This window comes from Pleurodeles waltl, chromosome 1_1 (assembly GCF_031143425.1).
Source record: "Pleurodeles waltl isolate 20211129_DDA chromosome 1_1, aPleWal1.hap1.20221129, whole genome shotgun sequence".
NCBI classification, from domain to species: Eukaryota; Metazoa; Chordata; class Amphibia; order Caudata; family Salamandridae; genus Pleurodeles; species Pleurodeles waltl.
This window is the reverse complement of record NC_090436.1, coordinates 535546263-535563409: the sequence shown is the minus strand read 5'-3', so window position 1 is coordinate 535563409 and position 17147 is coordinate 535546263. Positions and strand designations below refer to the sequence as shown.

Genomic DNA, 17147 nt, shown 5'->3' with positions numbered 1-17147 from the left:
TGCCACTTTTAGAAAGTTAGCATTATCTTGACTTATCCATTTGGTGCCTGCAGCCTGTCTGGGTCACATGACTGTGTGTGGGTGCCAGTTGTGTTTTTTGTATTCCTCCTAGACAGCCACACACAGTGGGGAGCTTAGGTGTGGATGGATGGGCCATCACTGGTAGGATGGGAGGGAGGAGTGGGCACAGCTCCTCTTACACTTGAATAGGCTGTGCCCTGTACCCACACAAAGGGCTACATACCCCTTGAGGTTATTCCAGGGCCAGGAAGATAGGGATCCTTTACACATTAAAGACATTCCTCTAGAAGCTTCTTCCCACTTCAAAGGCACCACTGGGTATAAATACTGGACCTCAGAAACCAACTCTTCAGTACATTTCTGGACCTGTGGATACCCTGCCAGGAAGAAGGACTGCTGTGCTGCTGTCAGGACTGCCCCTGTGCTGGACTCTGCTCTAAAGGACTGCTGCCCTGCTGTGTACTGTCCTACTGCCAGCTGCCCTCTTGCCTGAGTGAGAAGGCCTGGACTTGCATCACTTGAATCCAGAACCCAGAGTGACCCCAAGGGCAAGTGGTCCTTCTGATCTGAAGCCTCAGGGACACAACAGGGCTCCAAGAACCTTGTACCTGCACCTGGACTCTGCCATCTATGAGTCTACCCTGCCAAATTGTGCCACCCCAGTTTTGTACCCTTGGAAGTAGGCTTGGGGTACTCTGCCAGCCTCTGTAGATCCAGTGGAACAAATACATCTCCTCTGCTGTGCAAACCCAAGTAGGACTGATGTATAGCCACTGCTGCATGGATTGAACCCATCATAAAGACCTGTATCACTTTTGCAACCCAACAGAACAGCCATTGTGTGATTCACCCTTGGCCCAGGCCCTCGCATTCCTCATTGATGGCAGCCTCGACAATGACACCAGACTCCCCATTGCATTCTCAAAGCTCTTCGGAAACCAAAGCATTAGCTCGATTGTATGCTGCCTCCTCAACATGGACATCACAAGCCCCATTGATGGGATCATTGACGATGATGTAGACCCTCTCATCGCAGCCTCATCGCATCTTTGAACCAACACTTTGCTTTGACAGCACACCTCAACTTCAATGCAGATCTTTGCAATAGTCGGCAAACCAGGATTTATGGTACTTTGTTCAGCTGACCTAACTGGGTCCCTGTTGCCCACCCGTGATCCACTGCGGTTGGCCTCAACTTGTGACTTTGACCTGGTCTGGTATGGCCAGATTTCCACAATTGTTGCTTTGTGCTTTTTGGCACTATTTTCACTAAAATCTTTAAAATTGCATTTTCAGGTTCTACCGATTGGATTTTTGTAGTTTTAGTCTTGTTATATTTATTTTAAAAAGTTATATTTTTCTTACTTTACAAATTGCCTCTAAGTTAGCTAAGTCTGAATGCTCTCTGGCAAGCTACCAGAGGGTTGAGCACAGGTTTATTTAGGGCTGGTTTGTGCCTCACCCTGACAAAGATGAGAGTTGCTGGTTGGCCAGGGCTCACAACTCAGTCAACCAACAACCCAATTTATTGCGGTAAAGTATCTATATGGGGATTCATTCCTCACTCTGCCATGAGAGGACAATAGAAATCCCACAAGTCATGTTCTCTTGCTCGCTTTTTGGAGTTCTGCCTTTGATATAGATATCTAAAGTATTTCTTCCCAATCCCCTGCAGATGTCTTCAAAATCTAACTCACTTTGCCGACTTTGACTTGATCAGTAAAATCTCCTTCTTGCAGAGGGTAGATATTTGGCTCTTCCTCATTTTTCAAATATAACCAAAATCTTACCACCTCAACCAATGCCAAATAGCTTCAGACAATTACATTCCATTCTATTCTGAAGGCCTGGACCATTGCTGACTTTGGCAACAACAGTAACCTCTTTATGCACTTCCTCACTTTCTTTTCCCAATCGTGTTTAGTATTAAGACTTAGTTTTTCCACTGCTTATTGAAATTGTGGATGAATAGTAGCAGTATAAGAGGTCAGAACTGGTCTCAATGTCATCCAGCCATTATCTTTACTGGATTCTTTAAGGCCACCCACTGAGGAGTGTTAGACCTGGCATCCTTTTCGTAGTCTCCCCTAACATTTTGCCTCTACTTCCCAAGTTGTTGCTGTGTGCTGGACTCTGTTTTTGCTGTTTTTGTTACTCTGGGCACTTTACCACTGCTGACCAGTGCTAAAATACAAGTGCTCCCTATGTGAGATTGTATGTCTAACTGTCTTTTCCATAATTGGCATATTTGATTACTAGTAAGTCCCTAATAAAATGACTAGAGGCTCCTAGGGCCTGTAAATAAAATGTTTCTTTTGTGGGCCTGCAGCACTGATTGTGCCACCCACATGAGTAGCCCTGTAAACATGACTCAGACCTGCCACTGCAGTGTCTGCGTGTGCAGTGTTTAAACTGCCAATTCGTCCTGGCAAGTGTACCCACTTGCCAGGCCTAAACCTTCCCTTTTTATAAATGTAAGTCACCCCTAAGGAAATCCCTAGGTAGGGTAGCTCCATGGGCAGGGTACAGTGTATGTTAAAGATAGGACATGTGCTGATGTCTTTTACATGTCCTAACAGTGAAATAGTGCCAAATGTGGTTTTCATTGTTGCAAGGCCACTCTCTCTCATAGGTTAACATGGGGGCTGCCTTTGAATATATTTTAAGTCTAGTTGCCCTGAGAGATCTGGAGTTTGGGGTCTCTGAACTCACAGTTTAAAAATACATATTTTAGTGAAGTTGGTTTTTAGATTGTTAGTTTGAAAATGCCACTTTTAGAAAGTAAACGAACACACTTAGGGGCAACCCAGTATTCCCCTAGGAACTGGGTACATACAATGCCTCACTTAAAAATGCTCCAAGAGGAATTGTTTGGATATAGTTTGTGTACATATGATCCAGTCTTCAATTAATGAATAAGACAACTTCCTACAGTGAAAATCCAATATATTACTCAATAGGATTCAGAAAGTTAAAAAAATGTACAATAAATCCAACAAATGTTCATCTCATCAACAACAACACTGTATATAACCCCTCCTAGATCACAAGATTGAATCCCAACAGAAGATCCAGGAAGGGGTTATAACCCTCCTCTTGACACAGTCCAGCACAATAATTGCCTGGTTTTCAGTCCCAGTTCAAGCAATATCATAGACTTTCAATTCACCTTGTCAAATGAGAAGGTAATGTCCACATTTCAGCCTGTGGTGGCAGTCAGAGGTACGTCAGACCATCATCAGGACTCAGTGTTGTAAAATAATACCTACACATAAGGAAAATTAATTATAAAACAGTATGTGCAATCTGCCACATCACACCATGTGTACCACCTGTTGAACCCAAGAAAACACCACAAACACAATTGTGGATACTAGTATAAGCCACCACCTACATGACAAAGAAAGTTAAAAAAATACTTTAAAAACAGCAAACATGAACCATATAATACACTGTGTCAGGCTTCCAACCAGAATAGCTACATTCTGCTACTTACAACAGGTTGCAAAAATAGACTCTGTAGCAACACACAAGGGGACTTCAACCTACAAGCCCAAGTAAACAAATCCACAACGATTACAATATAAAAATTTCTTAACCGTCATACAACATAAACTCTAGAAAAACACTGCCTCCATTGCAGCGTACTCATACCTGCTAAATATGGGACCGCTAGCGTTTGTCTCTAGCTGCATCATCTTAACCCATGCGAGTCACAATCAAACATTGCTGGCCTTCCCAGTGAGTTTAAATAAGGAAGTCATAGGTCATGTGACCATTCCAGTGACTATGGTAGCCATCTTAAACTGGTAAAAATGCCTAACTAATACCCAGAATTTAGAGAAAGTTGTAATTACGGTAAATATGCTGTTCTGGAGCTCAGTAACTTAATAAATAAAGTATCCATCTAGGCTATCAGCTCAATCTATGTTAGTGAGATATACACACCTCCCTATTGCAGAGCATTCAGGTAGTAAGTAACATGTCACGTGACCAATGCAATAACTGTGGCTGACATCTTTAAATGTATTATGACCTATGTCTCTATTTTGCTGCTTCCTAAAGGCTAATCATACCTTACTGACTTTTGCGATCTTCTCCTGAATGCTAACACTTTGGTATTATTCACATTCACTGCCAATTATTTCTTTAGCCAATATTTGTTAAAGTATCTATCTTCCTCTGCACACCTATCTCAGTTATATTGGCTTTCATAAACCTAAAGATAGCATTTGAATGAATTAGCAGAACTTCCTTCTTGATGATGCCATTCAATTATTTTATGGAATGGACAGTTCTGTGGTTGATTTTACAAAAGTGGTACTCTTGATTAACCACACCAATCAAGAATACCCCTTGATTGGTGTGGACTACATGACTTGTTATGGCAGCTATTTTAGGGTGCAGCAGGAGAGCTTCCTTGCACCACTCCTTTTTATTTTGAATTTAAATGAGCTGCCTGGCCACCTCAGAACAGCTGTTTGGAATGTCCTGCAGTCAGCACAGGTGGCATATGAATCTTGTTTGCAGATGATGTGATGCTCTTTGCTTGGTCCCAAGCACTCTAAAAGAGCTACTTGTTGCTATTCTATCCTTATGCCTTGAGAAGCAATTGCAAATCAATGTAGAGAAGTAAATGTTTGTGGTACTAGTAAGTAGATGTACCCGGGAAAACATTCATCTTGCAGTTTCATGGGGCAGGATTGGGAATATGATTATGTGGTTCTTCGAGTAACTCTGTGACTTATTTGAAGTCTCTAAGTAGTAAATTCTTGATTGATTTTGGCATAGGCAGCAGCAAGGGTACCTGCCTGTAGAAAGCAGTTTGATGGACTCACTGTTAAAATGCCTATTAGTTAAGGCCTGGTACCGTGAGCAGCTGTGTTGCAGAGCTATGGCCGGTTGTCACATTAACCTAATTGAAATAGCATGGAACAAATTATGTAAATGTAGAGGTGGATATCCTGCCAATTTTAAAACAACTGTCTATCATGTTACTTTTATTCTGGTTCAATTTATGGGTAGTTCTTGAGGCAAATATTTATAATCAGTTACTCACCTGTGTTTGTAAAATGGAACATGACAAAAAGGCACAATGGTTATTGACCCTGAGGAACTCCATAATGCACCACCATATTCATCAGTGGTGGGATTCATTGAAAGAGAAAATGAAGAAGGACTGGTATTAAAGGAAGCATGTCAGAGTCCAGTAAGGAGCATGGTTGCCCGGGAGTATTTTATTAACAATGATTCCTACGGATGTAAGCCTTATGTGAAGCTTTTTAACCCTACCCTACCTGGGCTTATTAAGAGGTTTATACACTCACTGTTGCTTCTTTCTTACAAATAGTCCTGCTGGAAGCAGTCATAAGTGTGAATTGGTCTGCATATTTGTAGGTATCTGCTATAAGACGCTAAGATGTTCTTGACTTCATAATGTGCCTCATTATATAGGGGCGCATAGAGTGGTTAACACAATCATGAAGGCAATGGCTTTCCTCCCTTCTTTGAATGCACAGGTTATTTTAAGTACAGTAGTACAATTTCATGTTACTCCTTGAAAGCAAATGCATGACATTTGAAGATCTATGCCTCACACTGTCTAAACTATTCCCATGGCTGATTCTAGTTATCATGTTTGTTAAGCAGATGAACTTTGTGCCCCTTTTTAGTTCTTGCTTCAGGCAACCTTAATTGTATGGGAAGGCATATTGTCAGCAATACACACACACCATACATCAACACACAAACACACAGAACACAACACACACTTTACACCATATACCATAAGCCCCCTTCACACATCAAGTTTTGGATCAGTGTAAGATATATCACGGAGAGTTATATTAACATTTGTTTCTAACACCTGCTATGGTGGAAGAAATAAATAGTCTCTTATAAATATTCCTTTGAGGCCACGAATATTTTGTAATACAACTGAGGCCACAAGAATGCCCCTGCACAACCTTTATACACCACAGCTTCTTCTCCTGTTTGTGCTGTGGATGAGACAGTCCCACGTGCAGTGAATCACAAGAGTGGCAGCACAATTTAGGCGACAGTTCCAAAATTGCTGCCAGATGTGAATTGCCTGAGACTGGCAAAACTTATGCTTGGTGGCCATTTTGGAATGTTCATGTCTGTCTTTAGGCCAGCACATCAGCTCTTATGTTATGTTAGCGTGTCCAAAACATTTACTACCTGTCTCCCAATATATCAATCCCAAACAATATCATGTCAGGAAGAAAACTGAAAAAATACGAGCTAGTGGAAAAACACACCTCTTGCTCCAGCTCTCTGCTAATTATCTGTGACTGAACTCCCCATCCACATCTCCATGCTACTGAGATGTCAGCTTTTTCAATGAAGCGTATATATCTGCCCACCCAATAAGGGGAGAATTGAAAAGAAATGTGCAATAAAATGCTTAGAAATACCATGTAGCAATACTATTTAAAAGGAAAACTGCTACTCCCTGCTCCTACATATTTAAAACAACATGCTTTTCTTCATATTTTAACAGGTTACTGTACTGCAGCCTGCAATGGAAAAATGCTGCCTGTAGATTTTAATGGTCCTTGCGACTTTGAAAATAAGGAGACCTATTAAGTTTGCTTATGCATGTTACAAATTAGAGATTATATCTGGATAGCATTCAGGTGTTGTAGGGCTGTTTTTATTTAATTTTAGTAGGTTGGATTGATATGGCCTTCTTATTGCTGTTTGGGCATGATGAATTATGAAATTCCTTCTGTTACTGTGGATTTACACCTTCCTGCGCAAAAACAATCTTTAATGGTGATTTGCTCCTGCTAGCACACATAGAAAGAGCAAACAAGCATTTTCAAGGCAACGGGTCTCACATTTGCTCGAGTTAGAGCTATTAGCATTGTAAACTGCTAACCAGACTTTTCTTGCCACACAAATTAAAAGAAAAAAAAACATTGCGCGCTCGCACTATGTAAAATGCAGCACGATCGTGCTGAAATTGAAAACGGAAAAACCGAGCGCGATTGCTCTATGTACACCCCAGCGTGATCGCGCTGTGTGGAACAGATAAAGTCGTCCGGAAACCATGCTGAAAACATTGAGCCTCGTATGTTTTTAGTCGTTTACCTGTGTTGTGTATGTGGGCTAAATACCGGAAAAGGCATGACTTACGCATGCCTTCACAAATGAAAGCAAGCGGATTTTAAAAGGCAAGCCCATGAACCAATGAAAGTGACTGATGTGACATGGGCATGTTTGGAAGCCCAAAGAGAGATTATTACAGGGGACGGAGCGCTTTGAGCTCGCCCCTAAAAATGAGATAAAATGAAAGCATTTCTCCTTGTTACACCATGCTAATGCAACTGTTGGGGTGGGATTAGATTTTGGCGCTGCCTCAGGTTTACGAAATTCTTGTGAATCTGCAGCAGCGTCAAAATACAATGAACACTTTGCACGCCCCTTACCTGCAAAGTACTGTGTGTTCAGGGGCTGTATTTACAAGGTGGCTTTAAGTCACAAAAAGTGGCTTAATGCCGCCTTGTAAATATAGCGCAGTGCACAGTGCCAGCAGAGCATTACAAAAAGTGATGCTCTGGAGGTGCTAGGGCCTTGTAAATATGCCCCATTGTGTTTCAGTACTCCTACCAATCCGCATTACCCTCCCTTTCCACTTGCTGTTAGACCCTTTCATGCACATGAATCTCAAGTCATCAATTCACTAATTGTGAATAATAACATATTACTCTTATACTAATACTGTAATAAAGAATTGTCAAAAAACAAAAAAAACAAGAAAAGAAAAGCTACCCTTGTGTGCCTGGGACCTAGTTTGCCACCTCAGAGGCCAGGTGTAACAAAAGGCATGCCAGAGGTCACAGCTACGACCCCAGCGAACCCTAAATGGCATCCATGCTCATGCACCCTGCTTGTCCTACAATGTATTTAAACATTATATACCAGTCTGATTATTGGAAAATCTGAAAGTCACCGCCCTACCCAGACTTACTGCCCAGGCTACGCCCCTGGTTTTGACATTATATTGTGCACATTAAATTAATAGCAATACTTCCTTTTGTACCTGTGTGATATATTGCATCATGCCGTGTTGCTGCGCAAATTCTCGGGTTTTAATTGGGCTCTTTTACAAATGTTCGTTCAAACATTTAAAACACACAGTTACACGAATACTGATATTAATGACCCAACTCTAAAACTCTAGGTTGTGCGTTTCACATCTTTAATTCACATCTTCAGATCCGCTGAAAACGTGACAAAAACAATGTGCTTCCAATTTTTGGAAATAACCGGTGTAATTGTATATTTTTTTTTCTTGTGATCACAAACATGGACAGCTGAAAACCCTGGGATGTATCTGAGATATCTTCATTAATTGCTTGGAATATTTACAATTACTTTTCAGCTGCTCTCTCAAAATTGCAGGTCGGATTTTGTGAACTATTCACTATACAGATCAGCAGACGACATAAATTAAGAAAATGTAATGCCATTCAAATATAGCTTATATATCCAAAGTTTAGTAATAGTAAAACGGTTGTGTGACCACCTCCCTCCAGGCCACTATGTACTCTGTTTCCAGTCCTGAACGTTTGTGTGATAGCCTAATGCATACTGGGTATTGTAGTCTTGTTTCACTTCCTTTTAAGTACTTAGGGCCTCATTACGAGGTTGGCAGGCAAACTGTCGGTCCCGTGGAGAGGAGACCGCTGCAGAGCTGGTGGTCTCCCCCAGGCCGATTAAAAGGTCTCTATGAAATCAGAGATTTGTGCCGGTCAGCCCAGTGGAAACCGTGCAGCAGCAATGGCCTCAGCCGCCGCACAGAGGGGGCCCCAGCACCCTCAGAATGCACACTGTCTGCTGTACAGACAGTGTGCATTCTGAGGGTGTTGGGAAGGGCGGCCCCTGCGCTGCCTACAATATGGTTGTGGGCAGTGCAGGGGCCCCCCTGTTCCACCAATACTGGGTTTCCTCCAGCCTTTTCATGGTGGGGACACCGCCTTGAAAAGGCTGGCGGAAACTGGACTCGTGATCAGCACGGGGGCACTGATCTCAGCACTGCCATGGGTGACCACGACTCCGACTGCCCCCGACCACTTCAGGAACCTTGTTCCTGGCAGTGGTCCCTTGGCGGTCCGACTGCCAGGGTAGTAATTTGGTGGTTGGACGGCTGCCAGAGGCTGGCGGTCTCAGGATCGTCAGCCTCATAATGAGGCCCTTAGTCTGAAATCAAAGATTTGTAGATGAAATGTTTATGCACTGGAGTTAGTGTTAGTAATGACCTTGAATGTGGTGGTCACCCTTTAGGAAATTTGTATAGGGTATATAGTTAATTCGCAGAGGAAGGAATGCTATCAAAGTAAGACAGTGTCTCCCAATAGGCTGCTGATATGCACCAAATCCACCCTCTTTTGAGGTAGCATGCTGTGCATAGAAAAAACAGCACAAATGGACGTTTACTGAATGAATCACCACTAGCACAGCATCCAGAGGGTGGTGCATGCCTCCAGGCAAACGTGGCGGTCCCAGAGACTCCAAATCAAAATAGTGCACTAAATTTGAGGAAAATATAGCATCCTCTGAAATAATTAATTCTGCACATTTGAGAGACCCTATCTCAAGCAGAGCTCAAAGGAAATGAATATCTACACAACGTCAAAAAAATCCATTTCAGTTTTGCTTTTCAACATTTTTAGGTATCATGGGCAGAACAACAGTACGAAAAACAGCGGAGTAAGCGTGGAGTGATACGAGATTCAGCAGAAGACCTTTTTAATGACCCGATGTGGAATCAGCAGTGGTACCTGGTAGGAACTATTTTTTACATGTTTTGTTCACGTAAGTGCAAAATAAAATGACTGTTTCACTCTTATGAACAGAAAAAGTCCACCACACAGTTCTATCAGGAACATGAGATCTACCAACCTTTTTCATATTCTCATCGCTACCTGTAGATAAGTGGGTGGTGGAGATTGATATTTCTTCATAATGAGCTCAGGTCTGTGGAACCAACTTTCTTTGTCATTACTTTTTCCTTCCTTTCTTTACATCATGAAGGCTAACAAATCTCTCATGCTTAATTAACTTTTACCTTCCCTTTGATATTTGTCTGCTTTTGGAACTATTCCTGGGATTCTGTCAAGAGGAAGTTCAAATCGGACTATGTACACAGAAGTGAATTGTCAAAATACTGGCTATAAGGAAATGCCTCCTTGCCATAGTTACCCCCTGACTTTTTGCCTTTGTTGATGCCAAGTTATGATTTGATTGTGTGCTGAGGCCTGCCAACCAGGCCCCAGCACCAGTGTTCTTTCCCAAACCTGTACTTTTGTTTCCACAATTGGCACACCCTGGCATCCAGGTAAGTCCCTTGTAACTGGTACCCCTGGTACCAAGAGCCCTGATGCCAGGGAAGGTCTCTAAGGGCTGCAGCATATCTTATGCCACCCTGGGGACCCCTCACTCAGCACAGACACACTGCTTGCCAGATTGTGTGTGCTGGTGGGGATAAAATTACTAAGTCGACATGGCACTCCCCTCAGGGTGCCATGCCAACCTCACACTGCCTATGGCATAGATAAGTCACCCCTCTAGTAGGCCTTACAGCCCTAAGGCAGGGTGCACTATACCATAGATGAGGGCATAAGTGCATGAGCACTATGCCCCTACAGTGTCTAAGCAAAACCTTAGACAATGTAAGTGCAGGGTAGCCATAAGAGTATATGTTCTGGGAGTCTGTCATGCACAAACTCCACAGCACCATAATGGCTACACTGAAAACTGTGAAGTTTGATATCAAACTTCTCAGCACAATAAATGCACACTGATGCCAGCCGGCCCCGCTAACTGGAGTTCTTTCCAACCCCTCCTGGTATCGGACATCTCCAAACTCATCTTCTCCTCCAAAACCTCCTCCCACCTAGCTGCCCCCCTCCCTTCCTCCTTGGCAAAAAAACTCTACCAGTCCCTCTCCCCTACTTGGACAATGATCATCAATAGCTCCCTCCAGACGGGCGTATTCCCAGACTGCCTAAAACTAGGCCAAATCACGCCAATTTTAAAGAAACCAGGAGCAGACCCGAACAACCTCCACAACTACAGACCTGTCTCCAACCTTCCCTTCCTGGCCAAAGTTCTTGAAAAATGTGCTCTCCAACAATTAACCCAACATATTGATTCCAACAGCCTCCTAAACCCTCTTCAATCTGGCTTCCGGAAAGGCTGCAGCACTGAATCAGCCATCCTTAACATTGTAGATGACCTCCTCATCTCTCTTGACTCTGACAGACCCTGCCTACTCATTCTCCTTGATCTTACAGCAGCCTTTGACACTGTCGACCACAAACTCCTTCTCGACTCCCTCCAAAAGAGAGTAGGCATTGAAGGTACTGTCCTCAGCTGGTTTTCCTCCTTCTTACAAAACCGAACACAACTAGTAAAACTTTTTAACTCAACCTCACCCACCTCCCTTATCACCAGAGGGGTCCCCCAGGGTTCTATCCTCTCTCCAACTCTCTTCAACATCTACATGGACCCTCTTACCACTATCCTCACTCGAGCCAATATCCCCTTCCACCTCTATGCTGATGACACGCAACTCTATATTGAACTATCTACCTTAGACGACATCCACCGTCTGAACAATACCCTTAAAGAAGCCCTATGCTGGCTCTCACATAACCACCTCAAACTCAATCACGACATGACGGAAATACTCCTCCTCTCGAAATCTAACCAGCTTCCTCAACTGCAAGAATGGCTAAAATCTATTGACGCCCTCTAATGCACTCTCTCCCCGTCTACCACGGTCAAATCCCTGGGAATCTCTCTGGACTCCAACCTGACCATGCAGGACCACATGAAGTCAAACGCTAATAATGCCTTCCTCAGCCTTAAACTTCTTCTCAAAATCAAATCCTTTATTCCCCAAGATGACCTCAAACAGGCCACTCAAGCACTAGAACTCTCAAGACTAGACTATGGGATCTCTATCCTCACTGGCACGGCCAAATCCCGACTCGCCCCTATGAGGTCCACTCTTCATGCAGCTGCTAGACTAGTGACGGGAACTAAAAGTTTTGACCACATCTCCCCAGCCTTGAAGAGTCTGAAATGGCCCTCGATTGAGGCCCGTTGCCTGTTCTGCACTGCCTGCCTGACACACAAAGCCCTTCACACTGGGAAACCTGAATACCTCGCTAACAAGCTAGTGAAATCTGGTCAAACCAGATCTTTGAGAAGCACAAACTCTCTCCTCCTCCTCCTACCGAAACCTAACAAGCAAAAAACTCGATCATGCTCCTTCTCAAACAACGCTCCGAGAATATGGAACCCCTTACCCATACACATCAGATCTAAGCCCTCCCACATGACCTTCAAGAAACTACTGAAAGAATTCCTCCTAAACCAACCCTCACATCAATAAGGGTCTCTCTCTCACCATCCCTCCTTCCTCGAATTGCCACCCTTCTATTCATGAGAACCCCTTTGTATCCTCATTCTACAAAGTAACTCTTGACTCGTGTGTTTCTTATGTTTATTTCCTGTTCTGTTGTAAAGCGCTCTGTTACCCTCTCGGTCTTGCTAGCGCTATAGAAAACTCTTAAAATAAATAAATAAATAAATAAAATGCTTCACAATATAACCCTAGGCCCAACCCTCCATCTCAGTTCACCTCATGAAGCTCACTGAAAAGAACCAATACCAGATCTGATTTGTGAGTCGCAAGAGGCAATCAGGAAAAGTTGTTGAATTAAAAGAAAATTCTTAGTTGACATATGTTCTCCTGCTTTTTTACATTACATACCACTGCAAAATCCACATATTTAAAAACAGGTCTGCAAGGACTACCGCTTAGGATAGATAGGTAGGGAAAATGACCAAAAGATGGTGTAAATTTAAGAGTTTACAGAGCCCTGTAGTACCAAAATGTGCTCCTGTTCTACAAATGTAATACTGTTAGCATTACAATATTAACACTTGCATGGAAAGTCTCTCGTGTTTTTTGCCAGCAAAGGTGAAGAATGACAAACGCTTAAACATCAGAAACAACAAGTCTGCAGCAGTGGACTGTGCATCCTGTAAGCTATTGTTAACAACTTCAGAATTTTTAAGCTGCGTTCAAAGATTAGGGTTCAGTTCGAAAAGAGATACTGAGTCTTAAAGAATCTTGTGATATAATGAGAGTGCCAAAATATGATTTGGATGACAGGGAGTCTTCTATCAATGCTCCCATTTACTAGTTTACAATCTGGATATACGTTCAAAATATAGATGTTGGAATCCTATTTTCATCATTATTACTTATTTGAAATCTGAAAATAAATATGATAAACAAGGAATCTACCACAGCAGAAAAAGAATATAACTGAAACACTTCATAGGGAGAAAGGGGTTTTTCTAATACACTAGAAAGTTTTAGGATATACATTACTATTACTTTGAATAATATATAATAAACTAAAGGACCATTTATAAACATTCCTCTCATGTGTCTTGATAAAAGTAGTTTTTGTGTAAATCTACTAAAAATTTAGTTGTTGATAAGTAATGATTTAAACACAAAACCTCTATCCCAAAAACCCTAACAGTAGTTAACATACATTCTTATGTTGGTACATTGTTTCAGATTACTTAACATTGGGATCCTATGGAAACTTAAAACACCCTTACTATGCGTCCATTTGGAAATCATGTCTTTGCTTGCCATGGTCAGTGCATTCTTCTGAAGCATTACTTACAGTTTTTTTACATTGTCAACGAGAAATACGACAGCCCCAATATATTGAAAGTGGAATTATGAGTGAATCCCTTTTCAATCATTGGAGGGTGACCTAGGTCTAACATATTTTAAATTGGAAAGTATTCTATCTTTGTATCCACTTTTTTTGTACGTGATCTTAGAACATTTACAGCGTATGAACATTATGTTCTTTGGGAGCTCATTATTGACTATGACTGTTGTAATCTACTCATAATTCATGTCATGAAGAAGCCTTATATGTCAAGGACCAAATGTGTTGGCTGTTCTATACATGACCAAGCCAAAACTGGAGAGGAGTCCCACATCGCTGCAACAGCAAAAGAGAGACTGTCCTTGCAAGGATGAATTGCTGGAGGCTGGGGCTGCTTGGGGCCTGAAGATCCTTTGGAGCAGTAGTCAACAAGCCTTGGTTGCTGCAAGAGTTGCTGTGCACAAGGGTACTGTCCTGCAAGGACAGTCAAGGGCTCACCTTCTCCCACGTTGGACAGTGGGCAGAGAGGATCAAGAGGACCACTCTATTAGAGTATCTACAAAGTTCCTGTGGAGGGCAGATCCCAGCAGCCAGACATTGTTGCCTTAGGTGCCTGCAAATGCAGGGGAGTGAGTCCTTCACTCCAAGGGAGATTCCTTCTTGCCTCTTTGTTGAAGCTGAAGTCTTTCTGACCCTGGAAAATGCACAGCCATGGAAATGTTGCACTTGCTGGAGGGAGCTGGGGAAACAATGTTGCAAGGCGAGATTGTCTCAGGGGTTGCACGCTTGTTTGGTTCCTGTGAAGCCCAGCAGTGGTTCGGGTGGTCAGGAGCAGAAGAGGTCAATGCAGAGGAGTCCTGGTGGAGTCTTGTATGCTGAATCTAGGGACCCACCCACAAGGGAGTCCCTTAATAGCACTAAGAGGGGGCTTGGTCACTCTGCAGGGTGACAACCTATCAGAGGGGGGCATTGACATCAGTCCCCTGTTCTGACCAAACAGATTCTCCCAGTGGCCTCTGCACATCTTGTTTCCAAGATGGCAACATCAGGTGGCCACTTGGAGGAGCTCTGGGCACCATCCCTGGGATGGTGATGGACAGGTGTGTGGTCACCCCCCTTTCCTTTGTGTGGTTTTGTGCCAGAGCAGGGACTGGCGGTCCCTGGACTCCTGCAAACCAGATTACAGAAGGAGGGCACCAAATGTGCCCTTCAAAGCAAGCTGGTTGCCTGGTGGGGCTACCCCTCCCCAACCTTGCAACACATATTTCCAAGGGAGAGGGTGCTGCATCCCCTCTCCCACAGGAAATCCTTTGTTCTGCCTTCCCCTGCTTGAACTGGTCAAGCAGCAGGAGGGCAGAAAGCTGTCTGAGAGGCTGCAGCAGCGTGGGCTGCTTGCAAACCCTGGAGGACTGTGAGAAGCAATACTGGGGGATCCTCTAAGGAGCCCTCAGAGTGCATGGAATCATGCCACCAATACTGACTTTAGTATTGAGGTATGATTCTGACATTTCAATAACAAATATGCCTAATTTCGGAGTTACCATTATGTAGCTGGACCATAGGTACCTGTGGCCAGTACACAGGTAAAATGGCTTCCCCGCACTTACAAAGTCCAGTACATTGGAACCGGGCTTTGTAGTGGCACCTCTGCTCATGCAGGGGTGCCCTCACACACAGGAACCTGCACTCTGCTGTCTGGGCTAGGAGGGCCTCCCATAGGGATGACTTACAGTGACCTGGTGCTGTGACCAGAAGTGAAAGGGTGCATACACTTTTCTCATGCAGACTGCAATGGCAGGCTTGCAGACACAGTTTGCATGGGCTCCCATGGGTGGCACAATACATGCTGCAGCCCATGAGGGACCCCTGATGTAACACTACCCTGGGTACCTAAGTACCATATACTAGGGACTTACAGGGGTACACCAGTATGCCAATTGTGGGGTGTAAATGGTACCAAAGCAACCAAATTTAGAGGCAAGATCACAATCACTGGGGTCCTGATTAGCAGGATCCCAGTAAAAACAGTCTAAGCACACTGACAACAGGCATAAAGTGGGAGTAACCATACCAAAAAGAGTGACTTTCATAGGCAGTGCATAAATGTCCTAGTGCAAACGTGCTGGACCTGGTTCAGGGAAGACCAGGCCTGACACTTCAGGCTGGACTGTTCCCATTGGAGCAGGGTGAAGACTGACTTCCATGTGGCTGGGTCTAAACTGAGGTACCATGGTGTTCAAAGCAGCAATGAACTGGGATGTGGTCCTTACCAATCACCAGTGGCTAAGATTAGGTCAAGCATTTCATCCTTCATTTTTTGGGATACTTTTCTGAGGTACTACAGCGCCCTGGCCCCCAGCAATTATATCTACAGCGGCTCATCCCAAGGTTGGGTTCTAAACGTCCAGCTTTCAAGGTTGAGTTCCCAGTTGGCCTTCTCTGGAATATCCAAAAACTATGCCTGCCTCCTGAAGCATCACTGTCTCGATGACCACAGCCCCCATAGAGCCATGACTGACACCCGACCAGATCAATGCACACAGTTCATGCGAAGTATGCTGTTGTTCCTATTGGGCAAGTCTAGTCTCTCATTAAATAGCTTGTCTCTAGCTGGAGTGACCTAAAAAGCTATTATGTTGCTTTTTTTTTAATAAAACAACACTAAGGGGTACGTTTACTAAAATGTCATACAACGCAATTCAACAAGACAACTTGCTGCACTGTGTGACAGGGAGAGAGCAGGAATGTGCCATATCTGCTATGCGCTGTCTGTGCACTGACACACTGAGTGCTGCCGAGCACCAGTGTAGGCACCCTTGTGCCATGATGCAAGAGTGCCTGCATTACAGGTCTTAGAAAATCTGGTCCTAAGAGTTTAACATTTCATACTTCATGGTGGACCTTTAGTGTCCTTTGGTCTGTTGTTTTGTGAGAACACTCGAAAACAGTAAGCAATCTGCACATATTTCTATACACTGAGACCTGGGTGGAACTCAAAGAGCAATTCTTTTAATGATTGCGGTACTAATGTATATGTTTGCATTTATACTGCAGTAAATCCAACCACACACAGCAGCAGATGGGATTCCATCCATCCTATTAGACATACATAATTTATATGTAGACTAATGCAAGAATGCACCTGCGGCACAACCCAAAGAACATCAACAACAGAGCTTCAATAGGCTTAGTCACAGTGAGCGAGGCTTCCTTACTGTGTGCCTTTACCGCTTCTTCGCGCAATAGGCATTAATTCATAGCACAGCCCTACCGTGAATATCCCATTTCTCCAAATGGCATGAGGGCATCACGCTGAAAGTAAGTGAATTTAGAACTAGGTTTCAGATAACACTCATTCGGTCTTTTACCCACAAAGAAGGGATTTGA

The 17147-nt window shown here is 43.4% G+C and overlaps 1 protein-coding gene across 1 annotated transcript in view; it reads left to right on the top strand.

Moving 5' to 3' along the window:
• Positions 1–17147, top strand: part of PCSK1 (proprotein convertase subtilisin/kexin type 1) — a 209557-nt gene that overhangs the window by 68313 nt on the left and 124097 nt on the right. Inside the window, exon 3 of the mRNA XM_069225743.1 lies at positions 9723–9833. Within this exon, the coding sequence (XP_069081844.1) occupies positions 9723–9833 (111 nt within the window). The remainder of the gene's footprint in view (positions 1–9722; positions 9834–17147) is intronic.